At 44.7% G+C, this 20333-nt stretch overlaps 1 protein-coding gene across 1 annotated transcript; it reads right to left on the minus strand.

The window, feature by feature from the left end:
• Positions 1 to 10835: 10835 nt before the first annotated feature.
• On the minus strand, positions 10836 to 17122 carry LOC104846178 (spermatogenesis-associated protein 21-like). Its single transcript, XM_023552479.2, has 3 exons — positions 16878 to 17122; positions 14451 to 14602; positions 10836 to 11630 (listed from the first exon to the last, which is right to left on the minus strand). The coding sequence occupies exons 1-3, from the start codon at positions 17076 to 17078 to the stop codon at positions 11351 to 11353; spliced, it is 633 nt and encodes a 210-aa protein (XP_023408247.2). The 5' UTR covers positions 17079 to 17122; the 3' UTR covers positions 10836 to 11350.
• Positions 17123 to 20333: the final 3211 nt, after the last annotated feature.

The following is a 20333-nucleotide window of genomic DNA, read 5'->3' on the forward strand; positions in this document are numbered from 1 at the left end:
GTGGCTATCCTCATGGAGATAACATTCTAAATAATACATAAATTAACTAAGTAATAAGACATCAGATAGAAAAAGTAATACAAAGACAATAAACCAGGGTAATGCGATAGAGTGACTGTGGTTGACAGACTACTTGAGATTGGGTGGACAGGGAAAGCTGTGCTAAAAAACTTGAATGACTCCATGGAGTCAGCCATAAGAATGTCTATGGGAAGAATTTCAGGCATACGGATAGCAAGTGATCCCTGAGGTGAGAATAAGCTTAGCAGATTCAAGGCGTGGAAATCAGACCAGGCTGGCTGGGTATAGGGTCTTATGTGTCTTGCTGAAGACTTTGGATTTTAGTCTAAGGATGAGTCCTGGACCAGGGTGAGGGAATAGGAAGTGGAGAGAAGGGGTGGATGCAGGGTTTATTTTTTAGGTAGCACTAAGCAGGCCTTGCTGATTCGTTGGGTATGAAGGAAAAGCTGCAAAAAGAGAAGTCAGAGGTGTATCTGAGCTGGCTGGCATGAGCACTTGAGTGGACGGTGGTGTCATTTGCTGAAATGAGGAAGACGAAGAGAGGAGCAGACACGGGATAAAAAGCATTCTGTTTTGGCCATGTTCAGTTTGGGAAGTGAACTGCTCTATAGGGTTTCCAAGGAGTAACTGGTAAATTGGAACTGGTGACCTTTTGGTTAGCAGTCGAGCTCTTGACCACTGTGCCACCAGGGCTCCAGAATTCAATTAGGCAGTCAAATATACGCATCTGGAGTTTAAAGACAAGATCTAGGTCGAGATATGGATTTGGGAGTCATCAGAGGGGCTGAATATCACTCAGGGAGAGAGTGGAGGGGAGAGATCTGAGGATGGAGCCCTGAGATGGAGCAGACAGGAGCAACCAGGGAAGGAGTCTAGGCAAGAGCGGCCAGGGCAACAGCAGGGGAACCACGAGGGAGCTGTGCTGGAGCCTGGAGAAGGTAGTACTGAGAAGGAGCCACTGTGTCAGATCCTGTTTTGAGGTGGGATCTGAAAAGACAGAGCTTTTCGATTTGATTTAGCAAAACGGAGATTGTTGAGACCTCAAGAATAGGTCTCATATTGGGATAGGTTGAGGAAAGACAAGAAAGTAGAGTAAGTGGGCGTGGACAACTCTTGAGAAATTGTGTCGTGAAAGGGAGCAAGGAAATAAGGCAGTGCCTAAAGGGGAGTGTGGGTCAAAGGAGGTGTTTTTGTTGTTGTTTGTTTATGATGGTAGATACTAAAACACGTTTGTGTGCTGATAGGAATGTCCCCATAGAAATGGACATAATGTAGAGGAGGGGAGAGAGGGGGAAGGGGCCTTAATCTAATGTGTAAGTAGAAGGGTCAACATTTCTTTACATCTTCACAGCTTACATTGGAACCAAGTGAAGGCAGGAAGTGGATGGACTTGGGGGTGGGAAGATGCGTCAATCTTCTCATCTGATGCTTCTCACTTTTCCTTGACACGTGAGAGGAGATGAAAACATGGAGGGTGTTGCTGTGAACCCACATCCTGGAGCAGAGGGGGGCAGTGTGGCAGGGAACAGCAGAGGATTGCCCAGAGCACCTGAGATTAGTGGTCATGGCCTGAAGTGAAATCCATTCACAAGACAAGCTTTTGGTCCATCGTGTTGAGCAGCTGAGGTGCAGGTGCAGGGTAAGTGGATGGTTGGGTTTAGCCAGGGTTAGAGTTTTGCCAGTGTATACAGCAGAAAGAGACAGGGGCAGGTGACCTGAAGGTGTGTGCGAAGGCGTAATGATGACTGCGTGCTCACACACTGCCTAGTCAGGTCAAAGAGCCAGGAAGTGGCAGAATTACTTTCTAGGTGGTTGGGTGGGAAGGGGTTAGGGAAGCCTCCTAGGTGTTCCTGAAGGTTTGGCTTGTGTGGCTGAGGACAAATGAGATGAAGAAATACATGCTGATGTGGAAAAGGCTACAACCTGGGATGAACCCAAGGGCTCCCGTGGTGGGGGATGATGTCACCCAGTGTGGTAACTTATGGTGTCACTGCCCGCCCCATGGGCCTCAGCCCATACCGGACCATACAGAATCCTTAGTAATGTTTTTTATACTAATATTACTCATAAATAGTAATTTCCCTATTTCACTCCTTCTTTTCCTTTAATTACTACTTCATTCTCAAAAAAGTTATTGATATAGATTCACAAATACTAATTACCACAATATTGTATTTAAAACACCAGAAAATTTGACAAAATCAATGACTATGAAAACAGTGGTGACAAAGGTAACAACAGCATGTGCTTACAGCACATCCAGAAGAAACCACGTTATGTGAAGCGTCATTGTAATTGGGTAGTTGCAGTGCAGCGGATTGCTTTTATGTGGCCTTTCTAGCCATGGTCTTGTAACCCTTACCAGATGATTGGGTGGAACTATGCAAATAAGGTGATTTTAGCCCACCAAGGGGATTGGACAGATGGCTAATCATGCAAATAAAGTGCATGACACCCTTGTGTGTGGGGTGGGACCATGCAAATAAGGTGTACGGAATCCTAAAAAGGGGATTGGTCAGTTTTGTCATCCTCCTAGGCTTAAAATGAGCCATCCCAGAGGTGGGAAGGAGGGGACCTCACTACCACCAAGAAAGAAGAGCTAGGAGTGGAATGTGTCCTTTGGACCCATGATTCCTGCACTAAGAACCTCCTAGACCCAGAAGATGGAAATATCTGTAACTCGGAAGGCAGTGAGAGATGGTGGCACAGCAGTAGCAAGAGCAATAGTGCTGCAAGACAGCAGAAACCAGGAGACAGCATGAGATGGCTGTGGTGGGCTTGCCAACCCATAGAGCTAGGAACTTCATAACACTTGCCCGAGCAGGGCAGAGACTAGGCTGAGGGGCTAAGAGGCTGGAGAGAGGCCTGCCTGTGGGCACAGCTGAGAAGCTGTCCTGTTTGAAGAACTGTATCCTGAGTCACCTCTGATTCCGTGTTTTACCCTATTACTTCCCTAATCAACCACATAATCGTGAGTGTTGTCTGTGAGTTCTGTGTGGCCGTTGCAATGAATTATCGAACCCAGCAGAGAAGTAGAGAATACCGTGGAGGGGACACCTAGTGTCAGAATTGCTAAAAAGTTTTGAGAGAGGAGGTATGTCTGACCTCTGCTTCACAGGAAATCAGCCTTGGGCTGATGCTAATGGTGATTCTATTTCCCCCTGGTGAAATTAGAGGTCAGACCCTGCTGCCATGCCATTTTTACAGTAACAATGACAGCTCTGACCAGAGTGTATTAGAAGGTCCAAAAAGTAAATTAGCATAGAGTTCTAGCCTTGTAGGTATGTTGATACATGTAAGCTGGGTTTACAAAAAATGTTTTTTGTTGTTATAACTAACTACAGGGATATTTTTATAGACAGTCATTTTGGTGTCACCCCCTCTGACAGTATCACCTGGTGTGGTCTGCACACCCCGTACACCCTTAGTGATGCCACTGGGCTCCAGAGTGTATGAGCATCCTTGACCCCCACCAAAAACACTCATACACACATGTGCACAGACATCCACATACGCATATGCATACAATGCACGTGCACACTCACACAGGTACGTACTCACACCTTCCCCAGTGTCATGGATTGAATTGTGTGCCTCCGAAATATCTGTCAACTTAGCTGGGCCATGAGTCCTGGTACTGCGTGATTGTCCACCATTTTATGTGATTTCCCTATGTGCTGCAAACCCTATCACTATGATTAAATGAGATGGATTAGTGGTAGTTATATTAATGAGATCTACAAGATTAGATACCGTATTAAGCCAATCTCTTTGAGATACAAAAGGGAGAAGTGAGCAGAGAAACAGGGGGACCACATACCACCAAGAAAGCAGTGCCCAGAACAGAGGGCATTCTTTGGACCTGAGATTCCTGTACTGAGATGCTCCCAGACCAAGGGGAGACCAATGACAAGGACCTTCCTCCAGACCCAACAGAAAGAAAAAGCTTTCCCCTGAAGCCGGCACTCTGAATTCGGACTTCTAGCTTAACGCACTGTGAGAGAATAAACTTCTCTTTGTTAAACCCAGCCACTTGCAGTATTTCTGTTATAGCAGCGCTAGATGACTAAGATACCCAGTTTGACTCCCAGTACTCCAATACTTCTGTCCCTACCCCATTTCTCTTTCTGATCCCCCACATACACCCTACCCCATCCCCATTATGACCCTACTTACTAGTGGAGGAACAGGCTCTGGGGCTGGCTGGGTCTCCACAGCCTCTTCCCTAAACAGAAGAAAACCTTCAGTGGGCAAGGGGTTCAGTTTAGAGTTTGTGCCTTGCGGACACCTTCTCTCAGCCCTCAGGTCTCTCTCAGCTCTACCACCCCAGCCTCACCCCTTGGCTTTTGGATCTTAGAGGGGGTCCTCTTTCCTTCATGTGCCCCGAGAAGTCGTGGACCCTGAAGGAGAGGCTCATAAACAAAGAATTCTGAGATTAGAGTTAGGAGGTTCTTCACAGGGCATTTATTCTAACAACCTATTTTACAGATGGGTAAATTGAGGCCCAGAGGAAGCCTGACTTGGCCCAGGTCCTAATCAGGTAGGGGGCCTTCAGAACTAGAATTCATTTCACATGTAACTTAGCCAGCTTGCTGGGGGCAGAGGACAGGGCAGGGGTGGTGTGAGGGGCTAACTCACCCTCCTTCGGGTATTTTAGGTCCTGGCTTTGATGACTGGAAGGGGGTATCCATCTTTTCCTCCAGGGTCACCGTGAGCATTAGGGGCATTGCTTCCTGGGAACTGTCCCCATGTCCCCCTAGGCCTGGCTTTGGCAGAGTGTCCTGTGGCTTGATATCTGGGGTGCTGGCCTCCTGGGGAGGATTGTCTCCCAGGGCTTGTCCACAGCTGTCCAAGGTGCAACAAGGCTCTGTTGTCTGTGTCATGTCTACTGCCTGGTGACCTGGGGTTGGTTGAACCTCTGGGCCCTGCCAAGGACAAAGATACCAAGGATGAGGAGCCCCATCCCGGCTCCCAGGTGAATTGTAATACCTGAAGACCAGCTATCATGCACACACACGCACATAAATACATGCACATAAATACATGTGCACACTTAGGCACACAAAGGCACACACTCACACCTTTCCCAGTCTGACTCTGAATTCTCCAATGCTTCTGCCCCTTTCTCCTGGGTCCAGGCACCAGAGGCATCATCTTACTGAGTTCTCCCAGCACCCCTAGAAGGTAGCACAGGTACCCCCATGGTGAGGGAATGAGGAAACTGAGACCCAGAGAATGTGTAGCCTACCCAAAGCCGTAATCCATCTGCTTCGTTGCAGAGGTGGAAAACGAGACAGGAGAAAGGGAGAAAATTTCTTTAACTGGGATTTCCCTAAAGCTGTTTCAAAGAACAAGAGTCCTTCGTGGTGTTCCTTTTAAAAAAAGAGAGTTTTTAAACTCACTGATTAAAAGATTTATCATAAAACTACTATAATCCAGACGCCATGGTATTGGAATAAAAAAAATAGATAAATAGATCAATGGAACATACTAGAGTACAGAAATAGACCTGCACATACATGGTCAACAGATTTTTGACAAAGGTGCAAATTTTGTGGAGAAAGGATAGTTTTCAACAAAGAATGCTCGAATAATTGGGTAGCCATGAACAACAACAACAAAAAAATGGACCTCAATCCATACTTCACACCATAGACAAAAGTTAACTCAAGATGGATCAGATCATAAACCTAGATGTTAAATCTAAAACAATAAAACCTCCAGAAAAACATACAAGAAAGATCTTCTTGACCTTGGGTTATGCAAAGATTCATAATATATGATACCAACAGTAGACCCATAAAAGAAAAAAAATTAATAACCTATATTTTGTTAAAATTAAGAACTTTTGTTCTTCAAAAGTAACTGTTTATAGAATGAAAATACAAGTCACAGAGAGAAAACATTTTTCAAATCATGTATCTGATAAAGGATTTTTTTCAGAATATAGAAGTACTCTCAAAACTCACTAATAAGAAAACAAATAAGCCATTTTTTCTTTTTTTAAAAAGGGGAGAAAGTAAAAAGACAACCCACAGAATAGGAGGAAATATTTGCAAATCATATATCTAAGGGTCTGGTATCTAGAATATATTTAAAAAACTCCAGGAAATTAACAATTAAAAAAAAGCCAATTTAAAAATGGGCAAAGGGTCTGCATAGTTGTTGTTAAGTGCCTTCCAGTCAGTTCCAACTCATAGCGACCCTGTGTACAACAGAACAAAACAGTGCCTGGTCCTGAGCCATCCTCACAATCATTGCCTGTTGTTGCAGCCACTGTGTCAATCCATCTCGTCGAGGGTTTTCCTCTTTTTCGCTGACCCTCTACCATCTGAATAGACGTTTCTCCAAAGAAGAGATACAAATGGCCAATAAGCACATCAAAAGATGCTCTAGCGTTAAGAAAATGCAAATTAAAACCATAATGAGGTGCCACTTCACACCCACTAGAATGACTAGAAAAAAAAGATAGATAATAACAAGCATTGGTGAGGACATGGAGAAATTGGAATGCTCATTCATTGCTGGTAGGTGCAGTCACATTGGAAAACAGTCTGGCAATTTCTCAAATGACTAAACATGGGGTTACCATAAAACCCAGCAAATCTACTCCTAGGTATATACGCCCAAGAGAAATGAAAACATGTGTCTATACAAGAGTACATGAATATTCATTGAAGCCTTATTCATAATAACCAAGAAATGAAAACAGCCCAGATGTCCATCAACTGATGAATGGATGAACAAAATGTATAGCCATACAATGGGGTATTATTTGGCCACAAAACGGAATGAAGTACTGATACATGCCACAACATGGATGATCCTTGAAAACACGCTAAGTGAAAGAAGCCAAATACAAAAGACCACATGTATGAAATTGTGTGCTTCAATATGTATGGAATGTCCAGAATACACAAATTCATAGATAGAAAGGAGATGAGTGGCTGGAAGTGGTGAAGGTTATGGGGTTTCTTCTGGGGTGATAAAATGTTCTAGAATTAGGTGGTGCTGATGGTTGTATAACACTGTGAATGTACTGAAAACCACTGATTTGTGTACTTTAAAACAGTGAATTTTATGGTATGTTAATAACATCTCAATTAAAAATGCAAGACAGATACAGAAAGCAAAAAAGGCAAAAGATTTGAACACTTTGCCGAAGACGATAACCGCACCTCCCCCCCAAAAAAAAAAAAATCCCGTTACCGTGGAGTGGATTCTGATTCATAGCAACCCTATAAGACAGAGTAGATCTGCCCCATAGAGTTTCCAAGGCTGTAATCTTTATGGAAGCAAATTGCCACATCTTTCTCCCGCATGGAGTTGCTGGTGAGTTCAAACTGTCAACCTTTCGGTTAGCAGCCAAGCACTTTAACTACTGAGCCACCAGGGCTCCTTCTCACTAGTCATTAAACCCATGGCCATCCAGTTGCTTCCGACTCATAGTGACCTTGTGGGACAGAGCAGAACTGCCCCACAGGGTTTCCAAGGCTATGGTCTTTATAGAAGCTGATTGCCATAGATTTCTTCCTGGTGGATTCTCTCCGTTAGCTGCCAAGTGCTTACCCGCTGGCCTACCAGGGCTCTCCTTCACTAGCATGAAAAAAAAAAAAAAAAAGTCATTAGGGGAATGAAAATTAAAAACACAGTGAGATTCTACCATACACCTATTAAAATGAGTACAATTAAAAAGACTGACCATAACAAGTTTCGGCAAAGATGAAAAGCAACTGAAATTCTTATACATTGCTGGTGGAGAAGTACAACGGAACAATCACTTTGGAGAAAGGTTTGGCAGTTTCATTAAAAGTTAAGCATATACGTACCATACGATCCATTCAACTCCTACTTATGTACCCAAAAGAAGAAATCATATGGCCGTACAAAGACTTGGACATGAATGTTGATAGCAGGTTTATTTGTAATAGTCAAAAACTGGAAACAACCCAAATGTCGCCTAATAGGTGAACAGATAAATTGCAGTATATCCATACAGTAACAGAAAGAATGAAGCCTTGACACACACAATCACGTGAACAAATCTCAAAATAATCATGCTGAGTGGAAGAAGCCGGATGAAAAAGGGAATGCATACTCTATGGTTACAGGTTGAATTGCATTCCCCAAAAATACATGTAAAGAATCCTAACCCCACTCTGTTAGTAGCCAAGCTTATAACCACCTCGTCAGCAGAGCTCCAGGACTCCTGACCCCATTTGCGAATGTTTTTTCTTTGTTACGTTAATAAGACCGTATTAGCATAGAGTGTGTCTTAAATCAACCTCTTCTGAGATACAAAAAGAGCAGATCAAGCGAAGAAGCAAGGAAGCCCAGTTGGGAGAAGATAGATGCCATGCCACATGAAGATCACCAAGGAGCAAAAAACCCAAAGACACTAGGAAAATATTAGTCCAAAGGACTCACGGACCACATGAACCACAGCCTCTACCAGCCTGAGCCCAGAAGAACTAGATGGTGCTCAGCTACCACCACCAACCACTCTGACAGGGATCACAATTGAGGGTCCCAGACAGAGCAGGAAAAAATGTAGAACAAAATCCAAATTCATGAAAAAGACCAGACTTGCTGGTCTGACAGAGACTAGCGGAACCCTCAAGACTATGGCCACCGGACACCCTGCTAACTCAGATCTGAAGCTACTGCCAAAGTTCACCTTTCAGCCAAAGATTAGACAGGCCTATAGAACAAACAACAACGCACTTGAGGAATGTGCCTCTTAGTTCAACCAAGTATACAAGACCAAATGGGCAACACCCGCCCAAGAACAAAGGCAGGAAGGGACAGGAAAACTGGATGGATGGACACGAGGAACCCAGGGTGGAAAGGGGGAGAGTGTTGTCACATTGTGGGGATTGTAACTGATGTTACAAAACAATTTGTGCATAAATTTTTCAATGAGAAACTAATTTGTGCTATAAACTTTCACCTAAAGCACAATAAAATAAAATAAAATCACCAAGGAGTCAAGGAACAGAAGGTGAAATGAGACATCTTCCCCCAGACCCAGAGCCAACATAGAGAGAAAGCCTTCCCCTAGAGCTGGTGCCCTGAATTCAGACTTCCAGCCTCCTAGACTGTGAGAAAATAAATATCATCTGTTTGTTAAAGCCATCCACTTGTGTACTTCTGTTACGGCAGTACTAGATAAGGAAGACACTGTAAGATTCCATTTGTGTAAACTTCCAGGAAATGCAAACAAATCTATAGTAATGGAAAGCAGATCAGTTGTTGCCTCAGTATGGGGAGGGCGGGAAGAGGGATAACAGAGACACAAGGAAACTTTTTGGAGTGATGAACGTGCTCATTTTCTTGATTGTGGTGTTGGTTTCATGGGTGTATACACATGTGAAAACGTATGAAATTGTACTCTTTAAATATATGCAATTGTATGTCAATTATACTTCACTGAAGCTGTTTAAAAAAAAAAAAAAAAAAACCTAGAAAGGGCCACATAAACCAGAGACTACATCAGCCTGAGATCAGAAGAACTAGATGGTGCCCGGCTACAACCAATGGCTGCCCTGACAGGGAACACAACAGAGAACCCCTGAGGGAGCAGGACTTCAGTGGGATACAGACCTCAAATTCTCATAAAAAGACCGGACTTAATGGTCTGACTGAGACTAGGAGGACCCCAGAGGTCATGGTCACTAGACCTTCTGTTAGCCCAAGAAAGGAACCATTCCCAAAGCCAACTCTTGAGACAGGGATTGGACTGGACTATGGGATAAAAAATGATACTGGTGAGGAGTGAGTTTCTTGGATCAAGTAGACACATGAGACTACGCAGCTCCTGTCTGGAGAGGAGATGAGAGGGCAGAGGGGGTCAGAAGCTGGCTGAATGGACACGAAAATAGAGAGTGGAGGTAAGGAGTGTGCTGTCTCATTACGGGGAGAGCAACTAGGAGTGTATAGCAAGGTATATATAAATTTTTGTATGAGGGACTGACTTGATTTGTAAACTTTTACTTAAAGCACAATAAAAATTTTAAAAAATAGATAAAATTAAAAAAAGGATAGGAGGAAGATACGGACTGTGTGCTAATTGCCTCCATGAACAACTGCCATCTTCGTCATGAGACCAGAATTGGATGATGTCTAGTTACCATTACTATATATTTGGATCAAGGACTCTATAGAGGAATCCTGATCAAAAGAGGAAAAATGCAGAACAGAATTTCAAATTCTCATGGACTCCAGACTTTCTGGAGCCATGAAGGCTGGCTGAACCCCTGAAACTATTGCCCTGAAATAATCTTTAAACCTTAAGCCAAAAATATCCCCTGAAGTCTTCTTAAAAATCAAACAATTGTTTCACTTAATTAGTAAAGAATATCTGCCTTAAGCATTGTGCTCTTTTAAGATCTGTATGGGCTCTATATGGGATCAAATTGGCAGTAGCATTGAAAGATTAGATAGGAAACTTAGTGGGGTAGTGATTTTATGTTAATGCAGGAGAAACAACTCAGAAAAGGAGGGTGAAAATGGTTGCACAACTCGAAGAATGTTACCAGTGTCAGAGAATGGTGCCTGTAGAATTGGTGTTATGTTCTGCTGTGTTCTCAACAACAAAATGAAGTAAATTATTTAAAAAAAAAAAAAAAAAACTAATTCTAAAGTAAGTCAATCACGAGGTCAAATATTTTCTGATCTCATGCCTATGAAATATCTAGAATAGGCCAATACCTAGAAATAAAAGTTTATTAATGGTTACCAGGAGGAAGGGTGAAAGGGAGAGTCATTGTTTAGGAAGCATTGGGTTTCTGTTTTTGGTAATGAAAAATCTGGCAATGGATATGATGACGGTTGTACAACGTGCCTAATGTGATCGATGCCACTCAATTGTACATGTGACAAATGTTAAGTTGGCAAATGTGTTATGCATATTTTCACAACAACAAAAAGAGTTTTTAAAAAACTAAGTCTTTAAAGTTCTTTTTTTTGTAGTTAAATAACTTTGGAAAAGGCAACATACTTTAAGCACCTCTTGCAAGATGCACAAGGCTCAGCAGCTAACACACAGCTTCTAGGAAATGCTAGCATGAAGGAACCTGTTTTCACTTCGTTAAACTCAGCATGTTTCAATTTTATTTGCACACGGAACCCCACTCCCACCCCAGCACTCTGTGACATACTACGGGACCACTTTGAAAACAGGCTTTTAACTCTTGCTATGGACAGTCAAGGCTTGGTGTGTGCTCCTGGGATATCCCAGTGACCCATGCAGACTGGGCGCTAGGCATCTCCAGGCGCAGGGAGGAGCTAACACAGTGCATGGGAAAGTGGGGGGACAGAGGGGGTTCTTTCACTTCCTCTGTGTGTCAGTCATTCCACACCCTCCCACCCAGTTCTCCAGGGGGATTACCTGACAGCTCTCAGGGGGCTGGCCTTCCTCAGTCCCTGGGTTTGGCTGCCTCCCCTCCTGCCTCTCAGGCTCTTTCCCTGAGCTTGGCTGCTGCAGCCCATCGGATGCTACAGGGACCCGGGGAGGCTGCAACCCCAGCTTGCTCTCTGGATTGGTCTGATCCTGCTCTGCTTGCAGCCCCCCAGGTTCTTCCTGGGGAGCCCAAGATGATTGCTTCTTCCTGGGGAAAAAGACAGGTGCACCTCAGCTCCCAGACCAGGGCATTGTTTTCTATTCTTAGCCTTCTTTGTGCTTCCACCCCTCCACGCCCCTCCCCAGCACCTGCACAGAGCTGGGGACACCGTAGGTGCACACTTAATGCCTGGGAGAATGAATGAAAGACTGACACAAATTCCTAAGATCTCAGATATTTGATGTCAGTGCTTAGGAGAGTTAGGATTTAAATTTTTTGATGTTATTTAATTGCTTTCGGGAAGAAAGAAAAATCAGAGAAATGGGGTTCAGAGAGGCTGAAAGACTTAAGACTAGATTTCATCATCTGATGAAACCAGCTATCAGGTATTCTGGAATATTTCCACCAGGCTCATATACATTTTTTTTTTTCATATACATGTGAGAACTGCCCTATAGGGTTTTCTTGGCTATAATCTTAATGGAAGCAGATCACCAGGCCTTTTCTTCTGAGGTACCGCTGGGTGGGTTCAAAGTGCCAAGCTTCAGGTTAGCAGTCGAGGGCAAACTGTTTTGCCACCTAGTGACCTTATCATAATAAAATATATCATAATATATCATATATAATATGGCTTCATATATAGAGAGATTTGTCACCTTCAAATAATTGCATTTAATTTTACAGCTATAATCGTATTGCATATAAAAAAAAGCAAAAACCAAACCCACTGCCGTCAAGTCGATTCCAACTCAGCGACCCTATAGGACAGAGTAGAACTGCCCCATAGGGTTTTCAAGGAGTGTCCGGTGAATTCAAACTGCTGACCTTTTGGTTAGCAGCCGTAGCACTTAACCACTACCAGGGTTCCCATATTGCATATACCCAGAACCCAGAGCCATTGAGTTGATTCCGACTCATAGCGGATTCGAACTGCCGACACTTTGGTTAACAGCCGTGGCACTTAACCACTACGCCACCAGGGTTTCCATATTGCATATACAATTTTGTGATTCACTATTTTTCAATTAACATTATAGCTTATAATTTTCCCATGCCCAAAATCCTTCATAAACATGCTTTGTAATGAAAATACAATAATTCATAATTTATAAAAAAAAATTTATGGATAGCCATAATTCACTTAACCATTTCCCTATTGTGGACATTTAGGGGATTTCTAATTTCTCAGTATTTAAAATAACGTGACAGTGAAAATCTTCCTAAATAAAGCTTTGCCTGAATGGCCAGTTATTTCCTTAGGGCAGATTCCTAGGGGGGGATGGAGGGAAAGACAGTTCTAAGGCTGTTTAAACCAAATTGCCAAATGGTTTAAACGGAGATGTTGAAATAGTTTACGTTGCCACCAGCATGGTAGGCGGCTGCAGAGCAAGGCGTTTGTCTTTTTAGATGACCTTTTTGGCCACGGCCTTGTAACTCCCATAAAATGATTAGGTGGCCCACCAAGAGACTTGCTCTGTTTTGTCATCCCACTAGGCTTAAAAAGAGCCAGTCCCACAGGTTGGGAAGGAGTGGGGTGGGGAGGAATCTCACTACTATCAAGAAGAGGAGCCAGGAGCAGAGCGCATCCTTTACACCCAGGGTCTCTGCTCTGAGAATCTCCTAGACCCAGGAGACAGAGAGAGAGCTATAACACTGGAGGCCCTCAAGCAATGGCACAGGATGGCAGGGGCAGGGGAAGGCAGGGGCACAGGACAGCAGCGGCATGGGACGGCAGCCAGCTGCAGCGGACTGGCTGACCCATGGAGCCAGAGCGAGCCGGCTGAGTGCCTTTGTGCAGGAGGCTTCCTGACAGAGTGGGGTGCCTTAAAAGCTGAAACACTTGCCCAGGTAGGGCAGAAGCTGAGCTCGAGGGCCTGGGGCGGCTACAGCTGAGAGCGCCACCTGCCTGCAGACACGGCCCAGAAGGAGCTGAGACGTTGGAAGCTGTCCTGATTTTATGAACTGTCTTCTGTCTCCTGAGTTGTTCCTGTTACTTCTAAGTTGATCCTGCTTCTGAATTGTAACTTGTTCTTCCCTAATAAACCCCATAATCGTGCCTATGGTCTGTGAGTTCCGTGTGGCCATTGCAGTGAATTAGCGAACCCAGCAGAGAAGAAGAGCGCCGTGGACCTCGGGTGTCAGAGGAGGCGTGTCTGACGACCACCTCACAGGAATCAGCTTTGGCCTGATGGTGATTATCGCCTGCCCAGGGGAAGCTAGAGAACTTCAGGCGCTACCATTTTACAGCTGCATCTCTCTTAGGTGTGACCCAAACCCGGCTTTGATTCATCCTCCTAACTTTTCCTCTAGAATAGGTTATTTAGGAGTTTTAGGTTATAATCAAGTTTAATTGATAAGGCTGGCTTGTCTTTACTATTCCTATTACCCAAGTTTTTCGTTTTGCCTCTCTTCATCTCACTTTCAATTTTCTCCTTTTAAAAAGAATACATTCTCACTGTAGAAAAGTTTTTGGATATGCCGACTATTTCAAAAATAAGAGCAAGAGTACCATGTGTTCCTATGGCTCTCAGACTCTTTCCGGTTCATTCTTCTATTAATCCAGTGAATAAATACTACTGAGCATCTACTATGTGTCAGGCACTGTACCAGGCATGAGGAGTTCAAGGCTGGACAAGACACATTAACGCTCCTTGAACGAGACACATAAAAGGAGTGTACGGTCTAGTGGGGGAGCTCAGACAAATGGTTAACACAAATAATTACTTAGTGTGATTTGAGCTATGAAAGAGAAGTACAGGGAGCTATAGCTGGGAGGGCCTACCTCAGCCTGGGAGTTCTCGCTCCTCTCCAGGTGGGTCACAGAGGGACTGTCCTAGACCCACTCTTTGGGAAGCCCCCCCAGCTCACCCTGTCCCTGTCTGAGGCCTCAGCTCCCGGGTGCTGAGCTCCGGAGCCCGCTGCTCTGATGCTGCTGTGTGTTCAGGCCCCTTCTCTGGGTCTCCCGGAGCTGATGAGGGCTGCTTCTCGCAGCCTGTTTCTGGAGCATCTGGAAACACAGCCTAGAACAGAGATGCCCAAGTGCTCAGGTCAATGCCGGCCCCTCAGACCCATCCTGGAGGGATCCCCTACACCTCCCTGGGCATCCTCCTGGTCTCAGGCACAGGGAGATCCTGCTCCTAACTGAGGAAGGTGTTGGAGAGAGGTGATAAGGAGCCAAGGGGCAGGCGGAGAGAGGCTGGAGTGCAGGGTCTGGCCCAGCTGTGAACCTGCCGGTCAGCACAGGAAGCTGTGGCATGAACTTGGGGTCTGGATCAGCTCCTGAGTGGAGGGGATCACCCTGAGAGCAGATTGAGAGAGCATCCTGGGGGAGCTCAAAACCCTTACAGGGCCAAGAGAGCCCTTTTACAAATTCTACCACTTTAGAGCACAGGCTCTGGCACTGGGTTTCTATTCCTATCTTGGTCTATCACTCTCCAGGTGGGTGACCTTGAGCCAGTTCCAAGTCTCATCTGAGTCTGCAAACCCCAAATCACCTGGCTCAATTCATTGGTAATAATAGTTGTAATAAAAGATATGATGCAGGCAAAGGAAGAACACCAAGGTCACACGACAACTAAGAACCCAAGAGACAGAAAGTGCCACTTGAACCAGAGACCTACAATATCCTGAGACCAGAAGAACTAGTTGGTGCCCGGCCACAATCGATGTCTGCCCTGTCAGGGAACACAACAGACAACTCCTGAGGGAGCGGGAGACCAATGGGATGCAGACCCCAAATTCTCATTAAAAGACCACACCTAATGGTATGATTGCGACTAGAGGAATCCCAGAGACAATGCTCCCCAGAACTTCTGATGGCACAGGACAGGAACCATCCCCGAAGACAAATCATCAGGCATGAAAAGGACTGGTCAGTGGGGGGGAGAGAGATACTGATGAAGAGTGAGCTAATTAAATCAGGTGGACACGGGAGAGTGTGTTGGCAACTCTTGACTGGAGGGGGGATGGGAAGATAGAGAGAGAGGGAAGAAGGTAAAATTGGCACGAAACGAGAGACTGTAAGGGCTGACTCAATAGGGGGAGAGCAAGTGGGAGAAGGGAGTAAGATGTATGTAAACCTACATGTGACAGACTGATTGGAATGGTAAATGTTCACTTGAAGCTTAATAAAAATTTAAAAAAAAAAAAAGGGTCATTTTTGCAAAAAAAAAAAAAGATATGATGCAAGCCAACAGCAACAGGGCACCTACCTCAAGGCAAGACCTGTGCCAGACACCTTCCAGGGATCACCCCAGTTAGTCCTTACCATGACACAAATGAGGCTCAAAGTGGTGCAGTGACATGCCCAAGGCCATATAATGGGTTAAGTGGCAGAGCTGAAACCCCACAACTATGTTTATTGAACAAATGAATGGTGGGTGAAGGAAGCCCTGAATATTTGCCTCAGCCCCCTCCCAAGTCTTCTGCCCACCAGGACCTCTTTCTTCCCCCATGGGAAGCCATGATCTATACCAGAGACTACATGAAGAGGGCAGTACTTAACCCAAGGCAGTGTTGACTTTTCTATTCTGGTGCTTTTGGCCCTGGGTGGGGAGGAAGAGTCTTATGTATGCGCTTCATTTCATGCTATTTGACACTTATGAAAAGACACATAGTTGATGGAAAAGAAGCAGAGGGGTGTGTTGGCAGTTTGGGATGCAGGCAGGACTTGGGCAGTAGAAGGGTGGATGGAAGCCTTGAGCATCAATCTGGGGGAATAGAGGTTTTGATGGGGGCTGGAGACCATGAAGATGACCTGGTAGGGTAAGTCATTTCTGTAATGTGTTCAATTCTTGTTTTGCTCACCAGCATCTCTTCTGGTAATAGAAGCCAGCATTCTTTTTGTGGGAACCTTCCCTTCTCCACGGAGTCATGGGGCTTAGAGGGCTAAGAGAGCATCAGCTCTGACTCCAGTGTGCCAGGAGATCCAGGCCACTCCCCCTGCCCATCATGGTGACTGGTTCAGGAATGAGCATGTGACCACAACCTGGGCCAATGACAGTGATGCCAGAGACCTAATTCAACTACTGCAAAGAGGCTCTCTTCCTCTGCAGGTGCTAAGGTGAAGGATGTAAGACAGGAAGGTGCAAGTTTGAGTGGCCAGGGCCATCCTTCCTATCTTGTAAGGAGAGCCTGCCTGAGAACGAAGCCAACACAGAGGAAGGCAGAGCCAAGAGATATTCGTTTAGCACCTTGATCCAGCCATACTTGAAGTCTGTTTATTCTCATTCCTGCTTAATCCAGTTTGAACTGAGTTTTGTAGCTTAAAGAATCTTAATTAAAGTGGTGTGGGAGGAGGTCAGGCATAGGAGGAAAATGATGCCAAGCGGGGGGGGGGTGGTCAGAACAAGAAGTATGGGTTCCTACCTGGATGAATCCTGATATGGTGGGCCCGACACCAGCCATCTGGCTGGTGGTACTCAGGCCAGAAATTGGCTGGGCCTCTGGAGCTTTGATCCTATCCTCTGTGTATGCCTGGGCGTTTCTATCTTCCATTTTGGCAAGGCCAACGAGGGTACCAAGAGAGGGGGCATCAGCCACTGTGCTTCTGCAGGAGAACTTCAATCAAGTTTCCATGAACGCCATTGTTTAACACTGCTTCGGCAGCCCATGGGGAGCCTGTAACACAGAGAGCATTGCTCAGAAAGGAACAACGGCCAAGCCAGGCCCAGGAGGGGCATGCAGCAAAACTAGAGAGCTAATCTCATGCAATTTAATCATGTATTTTTCCTAATTCTCACAGAAGCTCTGAGAAAAAGAAGCCCAAGATCCAAAACCTACTAGGTCAGAGAACAGGATTTGAACCACGGTCGGTTGGGTCTCCACACCCATGCACTTGCCCCTACAGCAGCATTTCCTAAACCTAAAGATTGTTCTTTGGAATATTGATCCCATGAGGTGCTATGAACATGCACACAGGGCCAAATGCATTTAGAAGGTTCTGGAAACAAAGTTAAATAGCTTCTTTACTATAGGATTTCACAGAGATTTTAAAATACTAACGTGCATTTTTAGAGAGACCAAGAACGTCACAGCTGTTGCTTCTATAAAGAAAAAGTCCAAGTTCTTAGGCAGAGCTATAACAGTAGTGGGAACATCTGTCTCAGGGACCCAAGGCCTCCAGTGGCAATAAGTTGTTCATCAAAGCATCCCAAACATACTTTTCTAAACCTAAAACCATTCGAGTAGACTCTAACTCATGGCAACCCCGTGAGTAGAACTGTGCTCCATAGTGGCTGATTGCCAGAGGTAGATCACCAGGCTTTTCTTCCAAGGTGCCTCTGGGTGGACTTGAACCTTTTGATCAGCAGCAAGCGCATTAACTGTTTGCACTACCCAGGGACTCCTCAGATCCTTCTTATTCTCACTCCTTCTGCCTCTCCCACTCAGCCTCGTATTCAGCTGCACCGCCACTCCCTATGCAAATGTTCCATTCTCATCCAGGGAGACCCCCAGCCTCTGTGCCCATCCTCCACTTCTTTGTCTCTCCAAACCACCCCTACCTGCAAGCTTCAAGCTCCCACCTCTTCTCCAAGCGTCTGACCATCTCAGTTCTCTCTCCTACCTCCAAATTCTTTTGATGAAACATCCACACTATTGCTATGGCACATCACAAACCACCTTTCCCTGTTAACTAGTTTCCAGGGGTCAATTCTATTCCCTAGTGAGACTGAGTGACCTTGAAGATATTGGTGGTGCCTTCTTACCGTTCAAATCCAGCCAACATCCCTGGAGGAATTCTATTTACTGGGCTCATTCACAAACATTATTCTCCTAACAACTCTGTGGGGCTAGTGGGTTCAGCCCTGTTTTAAAGATAAGGAAACAGAGGCTCAGGGTAGCCCAATGTCTTGTCCAACATCAGCAGGCTAGTCTGCAGAGGAACTGAGACTCAAACCCCAGCCTGACTGACACCCATGACTGCTTATTTCACTACATCGTCTTGCCTTCAAAGAAGCTTCAGACATTCATTCATTAACTCATGCAATTGACAAATGTTTACTGAGTGTGTGTGTTGTGTATGTTTTTGTTGTTAGGTGCCATCGAGTCAGTTTCAACTCATAGTGACCGTATGTACTACAGAACAAAACACTGCCCGGTCTTGTGCCAAGCTCACAATCGTTGTTATGCTTGAGCCCATTGTTGCAGCCACTGTTCCAATCCATCTCATTGAGGGTCTTCCTCTTTTTCACTGACACTGTACTTTACCAAGCATGATGTCCTTCCTTCTCCAGGGACTGATCCCTCCTGACAACACGTCCAAAGTATGTAAGAGTAGTCTCACCGTTCTTGCTTCCAAGGACCATTCTGGTTGTGCTTCTTCCAAGACAGATCTGTTCGTTCTTTTGGCAGTCCATGGTATATTCAATATTCTTTGCCAGCACCACAATTCAAAAACATCAATTCTTCTTCAGTCTTCCTTATTCATTGTCCAGCTTTCACATGCATATGATGCGATTGAAAATACCATGGCTTAAGTCAGGCGCACCTTAGTCTTCAAGGTGACATCTGTGCCTTTCAAGACTTTAAAGAGGTCCTTTGCAATTGGTCTTTTGATTTCTTGACTGCCGCTTCCATGGGTATTGATTGTGGATCCAGGTAAAATGAAATCCTTGACAACCTCAACATTTTCTCCATTCATCATGATGTTGCTTATTGATCCAGTTGTGAGGATTTTTGTTTTCTTAATGTTGAGGTGTAATCCATACTGAAGGCTGTGGTCATTGATCTTCAGCAGTAAGTGCTTCAAGTCCTCTTCACTTTCAGCAAGCCAGGTTGTGTCATCTGCATAACACAGGTTATTAATGAGTCTTCCTCCAATCCTGGTGCCCATTCTTCTTCATAGAGCCCGGCTTCTCTGATTATTTGCTCAGCATACAGATTGGACAGCTATGGTGAAAGGATACAACCCTGACGCACACCTTTCCTGACTTTAACCCACGTAGTGTCCCCTTGTTCTGTTCTAATGACTGCCTCTTGATCTATGTACAGGTTCTTCATGAGCACAATTAAGTGTTCTGGAATTCTCATTCTTCACAATGTTATCCATAATTTGTTATGATCCACAAAGTTGAATGCCTTTGCATAGTCAATAAAATACAGGTAAACATCTTTCTGGTATTCTCTGCTTTCAGCCAGAATTCATTTGACATCAGCAACGATATCCCTTGTTCCATATCCTCTTCTGAATCCGGCCTGGACTTCTGGCAGCTCCCTGTCGACATACTGCTGCAGCTTCTGTTAAATGATAGTCAGCAAAATTTTACTTGCTTGTGATATTAATGATATTGTTCAATAATTTCCACATTCAGTCGGATCACCTTTCTTGGAAATAGGAATAAATATGGATCTCTTCCTGTTGGTTGGCCAGGTAGCTGTCTTCCCAATTTCTTGGCGTAGATGAGTGAGCACTTCCAGCACTGCCTCCGTTTGTTGAAACATCTCAATTGATATTCCGTCAATTCCTGGAGCCTTGTTTTTCACCAATGCCTTCAGAGCAGCTTGGACTTCTTCCTTCAGTACGATCAATTCCTGAGCATATGCCACCTCTCGAAATGGCTGAACGTCAACCAATTCTTTTTGGTATAATGACTCTGTATTTCTTCCATCTTCTTTTGATGCTTCCTGCATTGTTTAATATTTTCCCCTTAAAATCCTTCACTTTTGCAACTTGAGGCTTAAATTTTTTCTTCAGTTCTTTCAGCTTGAGAAATGCTGAGCGTGTTTTTCCCTTTTGGTTTTCTATTTCCA

This window comes from Loxodonta africana, chromosome 3, assembly GCF_030014295.1.
Source record: "Loxodonta africana isolate mLoxAfr1 chromosome 3, mLoxAfr1.hap2, whole genome shotgun sequence".
NCBI lineage: Eukaryota > Metazoa > Chordata > Mammalia > Proboscidea > Elephantidae > Loxodonta > Loxodonta africana.

Excerpts from the sequence above, each read along its gene's own strand:
- LOC104846178 (XM_023552479.2), bottom strand. The coding sequence starts at position 17,078 with ATGGAAGATAGAAACGCCCAGGCATACACAGAGGATAGGATCAAAGCT. Across the intron at positions 14,603-16,877 it reads TTCCTCCTATGCCTGACCTC|GCTGTGTTTCCAGATGCTCC; the intron begins CTCCCACACCAC and ends TCTCTGTTCTAG. Across the intron at positions 11,631-14,450 it reads AGGCCTCAGACAGGGACAGG|GAAGAAGCAATCATCTTGGG; the intron begins GTGAGCTGGGGG and ends CTTTTTCCCCAG.